General features: G+C 39.0%; 2 protein-coding genes and 2 long non-coding RNA genes across 4 annotated transcripts in view; 1 reads left to right on the top strand and 3 right to left on the bottom strand.

Moving 5' to 3' along the window:
• The window catches only part of LOC129739224 (uncharacterized), an 84584-nt gene extending 65029 nt beyond the window's left edge, over window positions 1–19555 (top strand). The window contains exon 3 of the mRNA XM_055730650.1: window positions 15524–19555. Coding sequence (XP_055586625.1) covers window positions 15524–15566 — 43 coding nt within the window. The 3' untranslated portion in view covers window positions 15567–19555. The remainder of the gene's footprint in view (window positions 1–15523) is intronic.
• LOC129739232 (uncharacterized) lies at window positions 804–2486 on the bottom strand. Its single transcript, XR_008735773.1, has 2 exons — window positions 1185–2486; window positions 804–1124 (listed from the first exon to the last, which is right to left on the bottom strand). It is a non-coding gene; the product is annotated as an uncharacterized LOC129739232 (long non-coding RNA).
• On the bottom strand, window positions 3315–6069 carry LOC129739231 (uncharacterized). Its single transcript, XR_008735772.1, has 7 exons — window positions 5374–6069; window positions 5187–5305; window positions 4556–5121; window positions 3988–4467; window positions 3774–3934; window positions 3511–3712; window positions 3315–3439 (listed from the first exon to the last, which is right to left on the bottom strand). It is a non-coding gene; the product is annotated as an uncharacterized LOC129739231 (long non-coding RNA).
• Window positions 12521–19067, bottom strand: LOC129739218 (anaphase-promoting complex subunit 1). The gene is made up of 8 exons (XM_055730639.1): window positions 19027–19067; window positions 18854–18962; window positions 18382–18785; window positions 17801–18321; window positions 17398–17746; window positions 13495–17247; window positions 13085–13436; window positions 12521–13013 (listed from the first exon to the last, which is right to left on the bottom strand). Exons 2-8 carry the CDS (start codon window positions 18875–18877, stop codon window positions 12552–12554), a joined length of 5865 nt encoding a protein of 1954 aa, XP_055586614.1. The 5' UTR covers window positions 18878–18962; window positions 19027–19067; the 3' UTR covers window positions 12521–12551.
• Window positions 19556–19599: the final 44 nt, after the last annotated feature.

The following is a 19599-nucleotide window of genomic DNA, read 5'->3' as shown; positions in this document are numbered from 1 at the left end:
TGTTGAAACATTGGAAACAATATTGATTTTGTGCTATGTGCCGCGATCTTAAAGGTAAAGTGTTTTGGTGTACTTGGGGCAAAGTTAATAAGCGCACAAGACATATGGTTGCATATCAGCCCTAAGAAGGTTATATCATACATCTTTGATATCATACCCGATTGGGATAAAATGCTTAGTCAGCAATCAACTGTCACTCCAATCAATAGTGCAGGTGAACCTGAAAGCATATAGTAACGCGGGGTAAATACCACAATAGATCAACTACTGGTCGCAGTGGGCTCTCCCCTACAAGGAAAAAAAAAAAAAAGTGTTTTGGTGTGGGATATGTCACAAAAGATATCATGTTTCATTTATCCGCAGAAGGCCATTACAATCTGGAGTGCAAGCAGAGTCATCAACGGCCGCTAATTTCAACAGTTTATAAAATTTTCAAGAGTAAGTAAAATTTATTAGTATTTCTGCACAATATTTAACTTTATTTTATATTTCTAGAGCACGGGGCTATGATGATTCGAGAAGATCAAAATAAAATCTTCACACTTAATCTTTTCTCCTGTGGTCGGGACGATTTCGTCCTGTATTTTCAACAGCTGAAATTACAGGACGATCTCGGGACAGAAAAAGAGCTCAGGAAAACAACTGTCAAACTGTCCTGTAGGCTCGAAACGCGTTCCTCCGGCAATTTACAGGTAGTTTTGAAATTCTCCTGAACGTTCGAAACGGACTCATTCCGAGAATTATTGGAAATTCTGAAATCGTTTTGCATTCTCTTTTTTCGAATCAAAATAAATAAAAAATACTGTTGAAACTTAAATTTATTTTACAACTTTTATTTTGCACTATCATTTCACACAGAACACATTAAAAATAACACTTTTAAATCACTTTATTATAGAGTAACCGGAAGGTAATAACACACTTTTCTGGATCGGTGGTGGCATTCCTCATTGTGATTTATTCCACTTCCTGGCCGGTGGGACTTGTTGCCTCATGCTCTGGGTGGAATTGTTTCCTTGCACTTTCACCATTCTGCATTTCACGGAAAAGGCTGCATGGTTATTCTGCAACGCTATTCAGTTGAACCTTTGGTTGAACCGTCTGCCGAAAGCCGTACGTTTAGCCTAAACCACAAAAAAAACCTTAAAATACAAGCCATTCGAATATTTTCTTACGTTTCTTACAGGCCTCAATTTTTCCTAATCGGCTTTCAGTCTATCGTTGCTGCGATTATTCTCCGCTGGGTTTTTGTGCCAAGTTACACTTACTGGGGCGAGGCGAGTCTTCCTTCACACATCCACTTTTAGAAAATTTGAAACTAAACTTGAAAAAAAAATAACGATGCAGCTGTGACACCGCACACGATAGAAAAAGGATAGTAACAGCTACTTGTTCATCGGCATCGGCAAAAAACGCGCGAAACCAGATGAGCCTGTGGCACATGTGGGCACTGTCCTGAATTTCTGGACGATTGTTCGAGTACCCGTGCACTCGTAAACATTCAATACTGGATGTCAGGTTAAACAAAACGTTACGAGATTCGATCAGATATCCTTTCGAATTTCGTGAGGATGAAGCATTTTCCTGTGATTCGGAGGGTCAGATTCCCGAGCAGAATTTTTGCAATTTTAGTGTGTTGGGACAACCGCGGAACACCGGAAACAAAATGTCGAAGGAACCTTCATCAAGTTAGGTTTTGCCATTTAGTTCCTGATCCAGTGTTAATGACAAAAATATTATTTGTGAAGAAAAAAATAAAAGTGATGAATAATTAAACCAGCATTTTAAAAATTTAAATGATTTCATTGAATGCATGGATAAATTACCATAGTTTTGTCTTAAATACCATGGCATAGTAAAATTGACCGTCATTCTGCCATAACGCACCATAACACGTTCACATGGTAATTTTAACTAATGTGTTGTTCAAGATAAACAAAAATGTACTCGAAAAAAAACCATCTGTTTTTATTTTTAAATTTACCCTCGGATATGGTAACGGTTACCATGATTTTTTTTTTTCGGTGTACGAATCCGGTAGGAACAAGACGAGCGGGGGCGCAGCGAGCGAGGTGGTTAGACCAAGTAGAGCGTGATCTGGCGAACGTGGGGTGCCCGAGGAATTGGAGAACGGTTGCCATGGACCGAGTGAATTTTAGGAATTATGTTCGTCAAGTTATGTCGTGAGACGGAATACTATATAAAGAAAAATAAAAAAAAAACTTTTTCTCTCACCAGTGTCAGCCAACACAAATTTAAGTTTTAGATAAGTTATCATGGTTATCCCAATCCTTGAACCGTCGTGGGAGTCACAGGTATTACAAACAATGTCATGTGGACAAGATACATTCCTGATGCCCCTCGAAGCATCGATTCCAGGCTTCTGCAGCGGGGGAAGAAGATCACTCCACTATGAAAACAAGGTTCGCTCACAAAGTGTTAGGAAAATCAAGGATCCGGATATTCAGTAGAGCGCATATCACCTGCATGCTTCGACCCACACAACGATCCAAGAAGTCGAAGGTAATCAGCTTTTTTTTATGCTCTATTATGAGGTGCGCGGCAAATTGACGCATCAAGAATTCCTCGAAATCAAGTTTCGCAACTAAGCAGAATACTCATATAATGAGAGAACATAAGAAATAGAAGCTAATTAGCAAATATTGGCGAAGTTTAAGACAAATATAATCAAGTTTCAAAAGAAATTTTAACAATTAGCAAAACGACGTTTCCGCCAAATGTGTAATGCAAGAGGTCCTAAGAGCATGTTTACAAGTTCTACTGAATCTATGCTTGTACCGAATACAATAGCTGTTTTCTAATCTATTATTGTAACGCAAACCAAATTTTCAGACAATTTTAAGCGATATGTTTAATACAGGAATAAAAAAATGTGTCACAAAACTTGAATAGCGATTTTTTTCGAATCAAGTCAAGTGGCTCCCCGCATAAATCGGTATTATACAAAAACGATTTCCATTATCTTCTTCCCTAGACACACAAAAGATTAGCTTTATAGTTTTGGATTATTAATGTACGATTAAACTAGTCATTTTTTCATGGAATGGAATCGTTTGGACGCACTTTACGATACAGCGAACGGGTCGTTAAGTAGAGTAACCATTCATTTTTTTTGCTTTTTTCTAGATTCAAAATGTAGCTGAACGCCCCTAAAAGATATATGTTATCGTTATCTTATCATTTTTTTAAGTATTGCTAACGCTACAGCTTATCTTCTAAATATCTTTTTTCCATCAAAAATAAGAAAAGGAGAGGATTCATTTTATAATCTCTTAAAGATAATATTATTTATTCAATTATTGAAGGCGTTTTTTTAATAAAACTATCGTTCGAATTTACGAAATTATCAGCATTATCATTGGGGAATGGACACGAAATTTAGCAATACAGTCGATAGCTGGTTCAGTAAATTTGTTTGCTAGAAATAGACGAAGAAATAACGTAAAACATTAAAAAAAATATCCCCTAGGTAAACAAAAACTAACTTACTTGCTTGAATTCAGCATCTTTACTCAACTCAAACTGCAACCGATCGATGAGCGTAATCGGAAATGAGAATCGATTGATGTGTAACGTCGTGATCGAGCTTCTGCTGCAGCTGCGCCTGGATCAGTTTGACGGAGATTTCGAAGGCTTCCTCTAGGCGGCCAAAGTTAACGTAAAGCTGTAATAGTTTGGTGGGCGCCTTGTTCTGTCAATTTAAAAAAAATATGAATTGGGTTGAAAGTATTACTTTATAGAAGATAACTCACCATACAAAAGTTCGTCAACCTTTGAGGTGGAATACCGTTTTTGGAAATGATTTGATTCATCACGGCGAGATAGCAGGCTTCGATGTCCTTCGTTTCATTCTTGAGACTTAACTTTCAAAAATTCCAAGCCGTTTCGGTGCTATCTGAGCTTAGAACAGATTCTGAAATTTAGCAGTTATTAAGATAAGTTATTAAAAAAAATGTTTTAAATCACCTTCCAGTGCGATTTCATGCAGCCAATCAAAATTGCCCCCAGTTTCCTGCAAAGCGCCATAGCGCAGGACGCTGCCAGGCTTTCATAGATCATAGTGAGGCTTTTGCCCAACATGTTGGCCAGCTTGAAGGCCGTGGTATAGAGTTTAGCGTTAGCTAAAATCACCAGCAGCTCGTTGGTATCTACATTCAGCACAGCTTTATAGTCGTCCAGCTGTTTGAAAATTCCTAACACCGTCTGGGTTATTATCAACTCCTTCCGAACATCTACCAGATCAACAACCACGATTTTGGTGTCCGATTCTTCCAATCTGGCAGCACCGCCATATGTGGAAACCGATGGCTTCGCAATCTAGGCGTAATCCGATGCCGCTAGATTGAGCGCATTGATGCACTTGAGCAGCGCTTCGCAACGCATCTTCAAAAATGCGAGCACTCCAGCTGACAACGCATGGCTTTTTCGTAGACAATGAGAGAGCAGCTGGAATTGATGAGAAAAGATCCATCAGTAAAATGATCTAACTGTTTTAAGTGTTCTATAACAATAATTATAAACTAGAGAAACTCACCCTTTTGCATATTTCCTTTGAGAATCTAGAACGAATACAGAAAGTCCTAGTGACTATTTTGGGATTTTTCTACGGATAGAGCGTGTATTTCCATGATGTTCTGGAACTCAGTTTCCACCCCATAGTAGGGCAGCTCGATTAGTATGTTGAACTTTTTTGCCTGGAACAAACGCCACACCAGCTGCCTCAAGCAGTCCGAGTTTGCTCACAGTTGTACCGTTGTACACCAACGAATGGTACCTTCTTCATAGTGTCCCAGCTCCATGTGGGCACTGAAATCGATACTTTGAAACATAGCCTGTTGCTTGCTGTGAACCGAAGTTCCAAAGGCGATCTGAGCCAGCACGTTGATGCAATCGTAGGCTCCGTAGTGTTCGTACTACCGGATAACTTTTATGTAAAAAATACTGGGCAGCTCATCCGGTGACACCAAAGTTCCGTCAGTTGGTTCAGTGAAGTTGATTAAATACGGTTCCTTTAGGATCCCTTAGCCGATTGGGGAAACAGGTCCAACGCTTTCGTATTTTCATCGTTTATGAGGTAGGATTTTGCAAAGATGAAGTTACCTTCCAGAAGAAAAAAAAAAATTTACTATTTTCGATGGAAGTTATTTAGTCAATGAGTAACTTACGTGAGCAGTTGTTCCATTCATACCAGGAATTCAGTATACGAACGTACTGCTCGATGAAGATGTGCATTTCTCCTTGCATCAGCCACTGATCGAACGTGAAATCTCCTGCGACGGACCATCTATTGATATAAAATACAACCATAGTTCAAAATAACATAATGCTAAATTACTAGAAAATTTTACTCACATCAGTCACAATAAACCTTTGGATATGTCCAGCAGCGTGGAAAACCATTCGCAGCCACCACTTTAAATTTGGAAATCCGGTGCCGATGCTATCTCCAGTACCGCTACTGAGTTTCTTCCAAACACAATAATCATTTTAAATTTCCTTCGGTCACAGCTGCTGCGAACATTCTATGCGGCCCATAAACCGCTCCGTTGTTTTTACGGCAGTGTGGGGGATTTTTCCGACGGAAGTCTGGATTATGTGCTGCTGTTGCCGCGAATGTCTCGACCGGCAAATTTCCCTTCCGGACCATCAATCCTGCACCACAGGATTGTAGGGTTATTTATTACTGAAAAAAATAATTGAAACAATTAAAAATAGTTTATGGAAAACATAATTGCTTTGAACTTACATTTTACTTGAGGATTTGCCAAATAAGAGATTCCTTCGTTTCCGCTAGCCAAACCAAAACACGCGCCATTTTTATTTGTTTTGAAGCCAGTAAGAGCAAACGCACCAATAAGTGAGTATACGCGGCCCGGTTTTGCTCATTTCAGCGGACCGGTTTTAAGCCTAGTCCACACTCGGCAACTTTACTGCGATTTCGGTTGCTGAGACTTTGTTTATGTTTTCATTTTTAACTAGACGAAGAGATGCATGTCTCAAGTCTCCCGACAAGTATGGGAGACTTTCAGCAACCAGCATGTAAACATAAACAAGTCTCATCAACCGAAATCGCAGTTCATGTTGCCTAGTGTGGACTAGGCTTTAGGATACACACTCTTTCGCGCACCGGGCGGTAGCATAATTATATTTTCAAATTTAGCATTGCACTGAGAAAACTTTTGAAGAAAATCTTAATCTTAAATTAATACGGACCGAGTAAATTTTCGGAGTCGTCAGTTTTTTTGCTAAAATTTCGATTAATGTTGGGCTTAAAAGGGCCTGGGGATTGTTGGCAGTTATTCGACGGGTTAGCTGCTATCCGTAACGTGACGTCAAAGTCTACATCCTGGTTGAACATGCCGTACAGCAGCAGCAAATGCCTTAAGGCCAAGCAGCTTAGACGACCAGCAATCGGGTCCGATGACGGATGCATCAAGAACTTCTTAGCAGTTAGCAGGATGTTTGCTTCGCTTGGCCTCGTCATCATATCTATAGGACACCGCTTTCAACCGGTGGTGGTTGTTTTCGGCGACCGATTCAACTTTGACCCTTTCGGCAAAGCGTTGAGTTTCCCTTACGATGTTTCAAATTCCGTGTCACCCGTTTGCTGGATTGTGATTAAAAACTTATTGAATTGTAGGACGACTTGATTGAATAAAATAAGTTCAGATAAGAATGTATTTTCGAATTAAGCTCGATTTTGCTTTCAAAACGCCGGGCACTTATATTTCCTAACACATGGACCCGAAAAACAAAATTCTACAAACTAAACAGTTCAACTAAAATTCAACTTTATTTATTTATTATATTTCTATTAAAATCATACTTTTCTAAAAAAAACCACAAACTTTTTTCTATCCAACGTGCTGACTGAAATAGTTGCTGCTCCGAAAAACTGGGTCTCATTAGTTGCAAACTTATTGAGAGACCTCGTTTCGAAAGCCGAATCGGTAGGGACAGTACTGGAATGCCACCCATATTGGCCGGTTGGATACAAAAACCCTGCACACAAAACTTTCGGGGCTCCACTTAGCAAAATTTCGCTGTTACTTTCCGTTAGCAAAAATATTTTTTTACTGTTGAGTTAGCAAAAAGCTAAATTTACTTGATTTTAGCAATTAGAAAGTTCATTTTGCTTGACTTTAGCAAAACAAAGGTTTTCTAGCCGCTTTGTGCACAGACAACAGCCGCCGCGGGTTTTTCAGAAAAATAACAAACAGACATGATTGTGCGCGGTTCCGAAAGTTCGATGCTAGTGGTTCTAGTGGTGGCTAAGTCAACAACAAAATACTAACCAAATCGACACCGGATGCGTACAGGTAAGGGCGAATTATAAATTGTACAAATTTTCCGATTTTTAAATCCAAAATTGTTTGTTTTTCTTTCAGGTTACAACTGCAACACAAAACCCCCATCAGGCCAGAAATAAAGGGGACCACAGCTGGAATTTCAACGAGCTGGATCCGGCACACACTCTGGTGCATTCGTCGATGAAGATGTCTTGAAGTTTCGCCCGCTGGAACCGGAATTTCCGTTGATCGAACGTGAAATTAAATTAAAAAAAAAAATTAAAAATAAATTGAAAGTGAAGTAAATTTGTGAATTCTATTTCATAATCAAACGTTCTCCCTGATTCTCCAGAGAAAAAACAATAAATTTTGAAATTTCAGATCCGGGCGATCTTTTCTTCCGGTTTTTGCTAAAAAATTGAGTAAAAATTGCGGCGGCTATCTTTTTTTCTCGTTTGCTAAAATTATAGTTAAAAAATATTGCTAATTTTTTTGCTAAGTTTCTAGCTGGTCAAATTTGAGCAAATTTTTGCTAAATTCTGGCCTCGAAAATTTTGTGTGTGCACAGCGCACTGCACACAAAACTTTCGGGGCTCCACTTAGCAAAATTTGGCTGTTACTTTCCCTTAGCAAAAATATTTTTTTACTGTTGAGTTAGCAAAAAGTTCAATTTACTTGATTTTAGCAATAAAAAGGTTCATTTTACTTGATTTGAGCAAAACAAAATTTTTCTAGCCGCTTTGTTTATGGACAGCAGCCGCCGCCGGTTGATCAATAAAATAACAACTTGACGCGATTAAGTGCGGTTCCGAAGTTCGATGCTGACGGTTCTCGTTGTGGCTAAGTAAACGACAAAATGATAGCCAAATCGACACCGGATTCGGACAGGTAAGGGCCGATCATATAAAGCGCAAATTTTGGATGTTTAAATTGAAAATTTCTTGTTTTTTCTAACAGGTTACAACTGGCAGCGAAAACGACAGATTTTAGCAACTGTCCGGAAATTTTGAGGGTTGCATCCGGCGAATTCGTTAGTTAAGGTCGGAAACTTGGCATTTCCCTTGCCGGAAGGTACATTTCCAGAACGGTACTAATTTAATTACATTTTACAAAAAAGTGTTTAATAATGTCACGAAAAAAGTATGAAAAATAAACTAAAAGTTTAATGATTTGTGTATTCTAGTCAATAATCAAACATTCCCCTGATTCTCCAGAGAAAAAATAACAAAACATGAAATTACGGATCCGGACAATCTTTTTCTCCGGTTTTTGCTAGAAATTTGAGCAAAAACTGCGGCGGCTAACTTTTTTCTCGTTTACTAAAACTTTAGTTAAAAAATATTGCTAAATTGGTTGCTAAGTTTTTAGCTGGTCAAATTTGAGCAAAATTTTGCTAAATTCCGGCCTCGAAAATTTTGTGTGTGGTCTCGATTATTATTACTCCATTAAATCTTCAGCAAGCAATCGTCGGACTTGAAGGGCTTTTCGGAAATATTTCATGGAATTAGTTTTTGTGCAATAAAAAAAAGTTTCTGCCCAAGATGCGATTTTTAACAACTCCGTTGAAGCCCTCGGCTCGTGTATGTATGTCAAAGTGGTTCGCTTCCGTCATACCGAGCCATATTGCTGGCCACTTCGCATTGATTCAGAATCGAGTAAACAACGTCGTTTGTTTAATTCTGCTTAAAACGGTAGAATTTTTTCAGTGCATGTTTGCTCTCGCCCCTTTCTAGTGAGCAAATTTGGTGATTTTGTCGGTCCCGACGGCAACGGCCCTATTTTGCTCACCTTGATACTAACCCCCGGTGCGGTATAGAAGTGATTAAACTCGCGAGCATTTTCACTTTGCTCGCGATTGCTGCGGATGCCCTAAAGACACACTCTGATGCATTCCGAGTTTTGTTTTAAAGATTATTACTGGTATCTTTCAAAAATATTTTTGTATCATTTCAAGCGAAGACACATGAGAAATAGAAAATTTGTTCAAAAATTGGAAGATTTAAGAACGATCACTTGAATAGTCACTATTCATGTAATCAGAACAGAATAATATTGACGATAAGTTGTATGATATTTGATCATGCGGGTCATACAACCTAATCAAAACAAACTCTAGAAATATTCAACGGGAGGGAATGTGCATTAGTGGGAAGATACGTGAGAGCCGTTGCAATAATTTTAAGGAAGTGTTAGGGAAAGAAAATAGACGCTGACACACGTACACGTGTCACACTTGTACTCGGTACTGGGAACGTGGGAAGAGAGGAATAACAAGTAGAGGATCTGGAGGTAAGACGCCCACGTTAAAAGAATCTTCCATTACTCGTAAATGAAGAATGCATTCCAGTAAATTCGACAATAGTTTTGAAAAGGGGACTGTTCTTCACTAGAAATATACAAACAGGAACACTTAAGGTGGGAGCACAATAGCCCGTCGTGCGTCGCGTCGCGTCAGCGTCGCGTTGACATTTCATTTTGAGGATATAGTTTTCCGTTTGGGCCACCACAATGATGCGCCGCGTCAGTGAAGACCTTGTACTAAAATGCAAAACTTGTTCTAAACAGCAGCGTTCTACAACGTCGACGCTCTGTTTTTTGAAAATAATCAAAATTCTCTCGCGTCAGCTGCATATTTAATTTTCCGTTTATGTGTTTTTATCGAAGTTTTAAACAAATAGAACCCAAACTAGAAAGAAATTCCATTTTCTCCTTTCAAATTATTTAATTATGCCATCAAAAATTATTATTCCACAAATCAGCTGTTTTAACGCCTCTGAGGAAATCAACGATTAGTCATACTAGTTTTAACTTACAGTTTTTGTTTTTTAAATTAAATAAATATGATTTTATATCATTTTATTTCAATTTGTTGCTGTATTGTTAAACATTTTATTTACGTATCTAAACTAGGAATAGTTCTGTCATCATTTCGACCGTTTCTCATGCTATTTTCGAGGTTGGTTTTACAAAATAGACACAAGTGAATTAAAGTCGGTTTGAAAAAAAAAAATCTTGAAAATAACAAACAATAATTTTTATTTTATTGTATAATTAACAATTACTCACTAATTACACTGTCAAATTGGTACTGTTGGTACTGGCCTGAGCTTTCGATCCACTACCGGCAGAAGAATTGAATTGGAAGTAGACCATCGAAAAATTCATTATTTCATCCATTGAAGACTCCTACTCTGGAAGATGTATTTTCCGCAGGCGTTGCTGGTGCCGCCAATGGTACTGGTTGTTATTAAGTTCCACTGCGCTGTAAGACGATCAATCGCATGCCTGCTCTACCTTATGATTTTTTAAATAACCACATCTTAAAATCTTGAATTCCACTTGCAAAACTTTGACATCGCGAACAGATAAAGCAAACCAAAACAAACTTTTGGTTTCTATGTCACCTGACGCTGTATTGTAATGCAAAAATCGTAGGGTGCGTCGCGTCAGCGTTTTAGTACTCAACGACGGCTCGACGATCGACGCTGTATTGTGTTTTAAGGCTGCCTCACAATACCGCGTCGGACGTCGCGTCGCGTCAGCTGTCAACGCTGTCGTTGAGTACTAAAACGCTGACGCGATGCACTGGAATTTATTTGCAGCACAATACAGCGTCCACTGACTAGGCTTTCCAGAATTTTTGAGACAAAACTCGGGGTGCCTTACATTACAAAACACAGAAAAATGACGATAATTTTATTTTTGAGTATATTTGTGTCAAACTTTGACAAAAAAAGCATAAAAAAGGAATATTCAAACCCTGCTGACGCGCTGGATTTTTGATTTATTTCAAAACAAAAACGTCGACGCTGGAGAACGCTGCTGTTTAGAACAAGTTTAGCGTTTTAGTACAATGCTGTCACTGACGCGACGCACCATTGTGGTGGCTCAAACGGAAAACGGTATCCCCAAAATGAAATGTCAACGCGACGCGACGTCCGACGGGCTATTGTGTGGGCGCCTTTAGCCTTTACACCAAACGTCTTAAGGCGCCCGCACAATAGCCCGTCGGACGTCGCGTCGCGTTGACATTTAATTTTGGAGATCAAACGGAAAACGGTATCTGTATAAATTAAATATCAACGCGACGCGACGTCCGACGGGCTATTGTGCGGGCGCCTAAAGCCTTGTCAGTGTCGCGTCGGCGTTTTAGTACTCAACGACAGCGTTGACAGCTGACGCGACGCGACGTCCGACGTGCTATTGTGCGGGCGCCATAACAAGCGTTTGAATTACAAGAGCTTAAAGAAGCTAACGTGTGTGGACAAAAGGGGGAAATAAATTGGAGAGCATCGAAAGGCAATTGGCGAAAATGAAGAAAGTGCGTTAAATTATCATCGATCTATTGCATCTCTATAGCAAGATCAATAAAGTTTCCTTCACAAAAGAAGAACCATCCTGCAAAACCATCATTAACATGGTATATTATCTCTTTCATTGAAAATTGGATTTCGTGCAATGTTTTGCAGTCGCAGTAATCCAGTACTAGGGTTGACTGAAAAGAGGTTAGCGTGTAGAACTCCGACAGATTTTACACTGATTAGTGCAAGTTCGCACTAATGTCGCAGTCATGAGTGCGCAGTCCAATTTAGTGCGCTACGATTAATACTTAAATTTAACAAACCCGAGTTTAAGATGTTAAACTAAGTTTAACTAAGCGATGCAGATATTTTTTAAAATTATTCAATCCAAAGTTTAAAAAAAAAATAATCTAGAAGTAAAAATCCAAATTGTCCACACATAACTGAACCAATATATTAAAAATGATCAAATCGTTGCCGAGGAAATCGAATACAATAACGACATCAAATATATGACACCCAATTAAAAAAAACCTAGAGAAGGAAACTACAATGAAGTTTTCGAGAAGAAGCTTCCAATTTCTGTTTTTCTTCTACTTTCATTGCGAACAAATTCTGAGATATAATTTTAATCATATGATGATGCGATGATTCGTAAACGCAATATAGAGAAAATCGATTTGAAAACAGTATTTTACTGGAATATTCTTCCATTCATCAGAGATTAAGCTGAAACTCCCGAGAGGGACAAGCACTTTATTAACGGTTTGTGAATTTTTGAAAGCAAATCTGATAAAAATGTGTTAAGGAGGGGGGTGGTGGGTGGTGGGTGTGTGATCGAAAATAGCCGAAAAATATTTGAACGGTCCCAAAATATGATTTCGAATCTAAATAAAAAAAACGATCAAATTCAATTCCACCTTTGTTATCAAATTAATTTCTACGCACCTTGCACATTTCTTAATCCTAGCACTTCAGCCATAGCGCACACAGTCTGCGTAGATACTTTGGGATATTGTTGCTTGAATCCACAGACAAATTGCAGGTAATCGGTTTCGTTCAATTTCTTCAGTATTTCATTGTTGAGAACTTTAATCGGCAGATCATAAAACGTAATAAGCTTTGCTAGTTTAATGCGATCTTCGTCGCACAGCTCAGACAACAAATCGGTTATTGTTCTATCGACAGGAGCACCTAAGATAAATGTTCGCAGTAAATGTGCACTTTCTTGTTGCATTTTCTCCATACGATGGTTAACGCGGTTTACTAATGATTGAAGCATGTCTTGCGATACCAACAGTTCTGATTCCGGAATTGCTTTCCGGTGGGATACGATGGCTGCAATTATCTGAAATTGCCATAACTCCGATGCACCGCAAATAGTGTTAAAATTAATAATGTACTGAAAAAAGAAACATTCATGTTAATTAAAAACGATATTTTTTCATTAAATATTCATTAACATTTTCTTACACTCATCAGATCCATGAAAATTGATAGACCATGCATTTTGTCATGAGTTAGGCAGTCGTAGCTTTGCAAAACTAGCATCTGCCTCACGTTACGTTCTTCAGAGCACATCGTTGCAGATTCTCTAGAGCCTTCCCGTTCTGTCAACGGAATAAGCAACTTGTGTGCTAGGTTAAAAATACGTTGATCAGTAGAGAAAGTCAGCAAGCTGTCTGCATCGATTTTCCAAGAATTATATTTGTCTGTAGTTAGCGTTTGTGTCAGCATTGATTTCAATCGACTCGGATCTTCCAGATGTGACAAACAACCCGTGCGTTGTTTAATATCAATACACCCACTAGCTTTCAGTATGTTTCTGAAGTCAAGAAAATAGATTCAAAAGTGAATATACCGATAGTTTTATGCATACTTACTCTAAAAGATGCCAGTTGTCTTGATCAAAGGACAAGTGCCAGTAGTTTGTGTCCTGTACATACACTTTACTCAGTGTATGAAGTTCAGGTAACATGCAGGGAGCCATTGACTTATATGGTTGCTCTTTACCTTTTTCGAAATAGTGGATCTCGCACAGACACAGTTTGCCTGTATCAATATCACGTGGCAAAAATAGCCTGGGTTCGATGGCTAGAACGTATAAATGTCTGAAAGCTTGAAGGTGATACCGGTTATCATTGCTATGGATTGGAAACTTGGGGAAAATCGAACAGATCAGTGCCGCTATGGCCTCCGGCGAACGTGAAAGAGTATAACGTCCTGCGCCTAAGAATAGAAATCCCAATGCCATATGAATAGCCATGTGCGATCCATAAGTTACGTGACATTGTCCAATACGTGATCGAAGCATCCGAATGGTACGCAATACTCTTACATCCCCGGTTCCAGCTAGCACCATAGAACATGACAGAAGAATCATGATAGTGCAATTTTCTATGGTTTGCTTTCCAGCGAAGTTGCCAAATGGACGTCCTTGGATTTCAAGAATGTATTTCAATAAATAGTTCAGAGTAGAAAAGGCTCGTTCATCCGCAGTTCCTGCGTACTTCAATCCAATACTGATAGCTGCTCCACAGACAATATTACAGTAAGCTTGACATTGCGATTCGTGATCTGTTGGCTGTTGATGATTATCCGTTTGAAGCCGATTTTTGATTATAGATGACAGTGTATGTGGAATTTGGCTATAGACCCATTCTGTTGAAGCATCAATATTATTCCATAATATTAAATTTCTAGATAGAATTCTTAGCAAAAGCAAATCTGGACGTATGAAGTCTAACAAATAGCCAGTATCTGGTGGTTTCATCCAATTGGCAACGGCTTCATTTCCTGTATTAAAATACATTAAACCTAGAGCCAGAGTCGCTCCGGGTGCGGTTACATCGATGTTTACGGTATCCCCCTCCTTAATTTGGAACGACGGGAGCTTATATTTTTCTTTTTGGGCTCCGATGAGTGCTCTTTTATTACCACCTATCATATAATGGTGGAGGGTATCTGGTATATCCAAATCACGTAGGGCGGTTGATTTTTCACCTTGTTGCAATGTTACTAAGCCTAGTGCCAAGCCAGCGGTTAGAGCGTATGACTCCCTCTCCACATAATTTTCCATTTCTGGACCTGGTGGTCTACCGATTTCCTGTAACAAAATTTCAGCGATGTGACGCTTGGCCGTTCCCTGATAAACGAGTCCAATTCCCATGAGCGAAGCGACTTGTATGTTTTGCGAAATATCCAATTCCACGGCAGTGGGTGGTAGAAGCGCTTCAATATGCACACTTAGTAGCTTGGTTGTCTTAGTGTCCATTGTTCCACGATGAGTTGCCGATATACCAAGTAATAATCCTAGACTGGTCATTTCGTCGCACTTTATTAAATATTCATAAGTACTCATAAACGAAAGAGTCTTTAGGTGACCGTTCAAACCTAAAGCCATCAAAAAACCTGCATGCTCTGTTGGAATTTCCACACCACCTTTCGGTTTGTTGTACGTTATCCAAGTCGAATCTATGTCCGGAGTATCGGAGCATATCCTCAACCCTGCAGCGACACCATTGTGAAACGTTGGCCAAAGATTCATGTTAGGCGGTATCTCTAATTGTTGAATTTCAATGGTTGCCCCGCGATGAATTTCTTTACCGGTGAGACACAGTTTCGGAATCGGGAGCGTTTGAGTAGCAGTCGGACGACTAGTACGCAAGGTGAACATACCACGCCCTATTGGCAAAGCCATAGTTCTAATACACAAGGCATATAATTGTTTTTCTTGTTCTTCGATGAACTCATGATCTGATACGTTTGCAGCTTGCACAATATCAATCATTACTGGTTGCGAACTATTGAGGAATGTTTTTACGTCTTTAATACGTAAGTCGTCAGGAAAGCGCAATCTGAGTAATTTTGTATCCATGTTTTCCATACCGCTTTCTTCCTGTTTCATTTCAGACTTGGCTATTACTTCCGGTTGTTGCTTGCGGCGAAGGGATAGTGAATGTTCTTTCACACCTAAAGGTGTCCGTTTCGGCGGACTGAACTGCCGATTGCAGTCGAATGTAACATGAGCATGTAGCTCAGGACGCAACAAAAGTTCGTAAACTTTGGCTTCGTAAGTATGAAGAGGTTTGTTGCGAATTGTTTCCAGAAACTGTGCTATCAGATAGTGAATACTAACGGGCAATTTTTCTATATTCAGACGATTGTAGTTCTGTTTTATTAACAGTTGAATTATGACATCTGCCATCATTTTGTCTACGTCATCCGTGGTAGCCAATTTTATACCTCTCAATAACTCTCCAAATTGCATTTTAATCCACTTAGATAAACTTTTCACGCGATACATGTATGCAATGATCAATATTATGTCACGGCTTCTGTCATTGATTCCATCGATATAAATAAATGGTTCTATATCTGGATCGTTGGGGTTTGCAATTATTGAATGAATATAAGAGAATACAGCCGGAATGTTTTCGAAATCAGCATCGGAAACATTAACAAACTTGACACTATCCTCTTTTTTGATGAAACAAAACGATCGAAGCGTAATCAGATCCTGAAAATCTAAAAAGTAATGCAGTTGGAATTTTTCTAGTTTTAAATCCATTGAAAGTTTGTAAAGAAACTCTGCTAATAATCTCAAATCTGATTTCAGGAACGGATCTAGTTTCATGTCTTCGTAGAGAAGGTGTAATGCCAGAAGAATATTCGGAACGTGAACGAAGAACGGTTTATCCGAGTTATAGGCAACTGAGGAAGTACCTTCAACCTGATCCATATTAACTGATTCCAATCGGCCACTGTTACTCATCAAGAATTTCCAATCGTCATTATTACCAGGACAATTTTCACTCTTTCTTCGTTTTTTCGGTTCATCAAAAGATGATTTTGAACTAGATTTATTGAAGTGACTGTCTGGTGTTGGAAAAGGACGTCCCATGTGTTGGAAAAGCATCCCTTGAAAAAATTTCCACTCATAGCTTACATTGAAATCCTTCGAACCGGGCGCATTTCTAGTGCCATACCACCGAATCATGAACTCTAACGCTGTTTTTTTAGGTAGGGTTTCGCGGATTGCCATCAAACATCTCGAAACTAGTTTCGACTCACTAACGACAGGCAGCGATATTCGAAACATTTTTTCGCTCGTAAATGCTAAAGTTAGTCGATTGCCAGACCCATCACGGATTGATTGACAGTTGGTCATGCGAGACGACGAGGATGTCAGTTTTGAGGAAGGGTGAAGAGGTTGTACTGGAGAAAGCATGTGCAATTCTTCATCGAATCCGGTATCCGTTTGAATCGAAACGGTGGGTAGCAGACTACTGCGCCTGGGGAAACTTTGTAGTGAGCTGAATGAATTGCTCAGAGCGCTTGATGTGACAAAATTTGTCAATATACCTGCCACATGGACTTTGCCGACTTGGATGAATCCTGTGTAAAGGAGTAATGTTCCACACGGAGCTAGTACAGCAATCATATTTAGCCGCGGCAGGGAAACCGCACTCTTGGCAGGGATCTGCGTACATGTTTTAGCGCTAAATTTTGTTCTATCATCTATATTAATTTTCAGTAAAGTTAACAGTTCTGATGTTGGCAACAGGTAACATAGATAACGTACTCCTACTAAATCTTCGTGAAGAAAACCGGTTGATGCCTTTTCAGGAAAATCCCTATGGTAGTGAGAAAAATAAATTATTATAACTTTTGGAACGTTTTGCTTTCAAGTTATGATTTAGAAATTTGAATTCGCAAAAACAAACCTTGCTCATAATCAGTATGTACTGCATAACTTAAGTGTAATTAAATCATATTCTACATACCTTGCTATGCTTACATTATCTGTCCAAACGAGTTCTAAGCAAAACTCTGGTATGATCGGTTTTGATGGTTCAGCTTGGCCAATTTTTCGCACATCCAGTAACGAAACACTCGCACCAAGTGTGGACTGTAGTCGAGACAAGGGAGTGGTACTACCCAATGGAGCCTGGAACGATGAAGCTGCGTTTTGTTGCAAATGACTTCTGTTGCTGGCTCCGACGCCACCTCCAGTGACATTTAACTGAAACGACCCTGCTTGATTATGCTGTTGAAAACTGCTAGCATATGGACTGCTGAAAGTCGCCCCCAAACTATGTCGTCCAGCCGTGGACATGTTATGACGGGCTAAAACTGTGATTTGAATTAGTAATAACTTTTAGCAGGAATAAAATCCAATTTACTCACGAGAGCTTTTGTAGAAAGATTGGGGCGTTGTTGCGGCAGGCATTGATGTACCGTATTGTGACATGCTTCCCGTGACGTTGAAAAAACTACTAGAGTGACTTTCGTTACCAAATCCAACCAAGTTTTTTTCGTCTTCTGTCGCTTTGCGCAAAAAACATACAAAGTGTTTTCCAAATTTTTCATCATACATAAAAATCAAATCGTTCTGTTCATCGGAAAACACCACCCGATGATCGGATTCCGTAAGATAACTTATTGAATCGTTCATGTTCAACAGAATGGGACTCATCTCGTCAAGTGGATGAGTCAGAGAAAAAAGTCGCGGCATATTTATTGATTGGGCTTCCAAAACTGTACTAGATGGTTCTTTTTCCAATAAGATGCCCTGCTTTGTTATCCACACTTTCGATATCGGACATTCAATACTAGTAACAAAGTTTTCTCCGCTGTTGCAGTAAACTCTAAGAGTACTGGAATCCAGTAGACAAACTCCAACATTGGATGCATTTTCAAGCGCTTCACTAAAATAGATCGGAATATAGAATAGAATAAAGTCGAAAAATAGAATGAGAAGAATTTACCTTTTGACGTTAGATTCTGATCTACCCTCCTTAGAAGAGAGGAACTGACTTCCACAGAAAAAGGCAAATTTTATAGGATTTTCGCTTGAAAAACAGACTTGTGGAGATGCCCCCTCATAGTTGGATCCCTTGCTCCAGATTGCTGTATTACCTTTAACGTACAGTTCCTCTTCAGAATTAACACTAGCTTCACAGAGAAAGCCTGGCATTCTACCTTCTCCCTGCTTCATTTCTCTGTACACCTCACGGAGGATGTAAAACTCGGTTGGACTTTCATCCAGCGATATGTTTACATCTTGCATCCGCTGAAGCAGGACAAATTCGGAAGGTACCGTAACATTTTTTTTCAGCACCAACGGCCCTGGATGTTCATCCACCGCCAGGCGACCTCGTGGAATAAATTCCTTGAAAAAAAAAACAATTATATTTAGGTTATCAGAATTATTTGGCTTATTTTTTCAGTTTTACTCACCAAAGGTTCCGAGGCGGTAATCATAGTTTCTCTAAACTCATCCAGATTTGCAAAATTTAACACAATTCTTGTATACACATAACAAGAAGGGCTAGGGGATATTTAAATACTTGAAATGTAGGAAAAATTTCTGGTTTTATTAAAATGATTAAAATATACAAGAAAAAACCAACCTCTATAGAACCGCCGGCATCAAAACATTTAATGAATATGCGGCTCACACGGCTCACATCTTTTGGTCAGTTACACGATGCGCGATAAACATCTAAACAAGTGTGATGTTTAGATCTACCGACCAAACTCTGAATTATGAGAATGAATTGTCCTGCACATCTAGAAATGTGTAATCATCATCGCTGTGAAAAGTTTTTAATGGCTGCGATGACATACTGATGCGTATACAACAGCGTACACGTTCTACTACGCCAACTACAACTTAAACTTCAATCACGCGGAAAAGGGAAGGGGAGTCGATTAAACAAACCGTTTTGTTTTAAGTTTTGTTTTAAAAATGCATATTTAATAGGTAGTTTTGATATAAAATTTGATACAAAACGAAATCCAAGATTTTGTAACATTTTCAAAATAGTTGAAGCCATATATACAGTGTATGGCAAGGGGGTAAGTGCCTCTTTATTTTATTTTTTTTCGTAGTATTCATCTTTATAATTGGGTTGTTTTTTTTAATCAAAAATTAGTTTTGTTAACTCGTTGTTGTTGATGGCATGAAAAAAAAAACCTGACAA

Source organism: Uranotaenia lowii, chromosome 1 (genome assembly GCF_029784155.1).
Source record: "Uranotaenia lowii strain MFRU-FL chromosome 1, ASM2978415v1, whole genome shotgun sequence".
NCBI lineage: Eukaryota > Metazoa > Arthropoda > Insecta > Diptera > Culicidae > Uranotaenia > Uranotaenia lowii.
The sequence above is the reverse complement of the archived record's forward strand: the minus strand, read 5'-3'. Positions and strand labels throughout refer to the sequence as shown.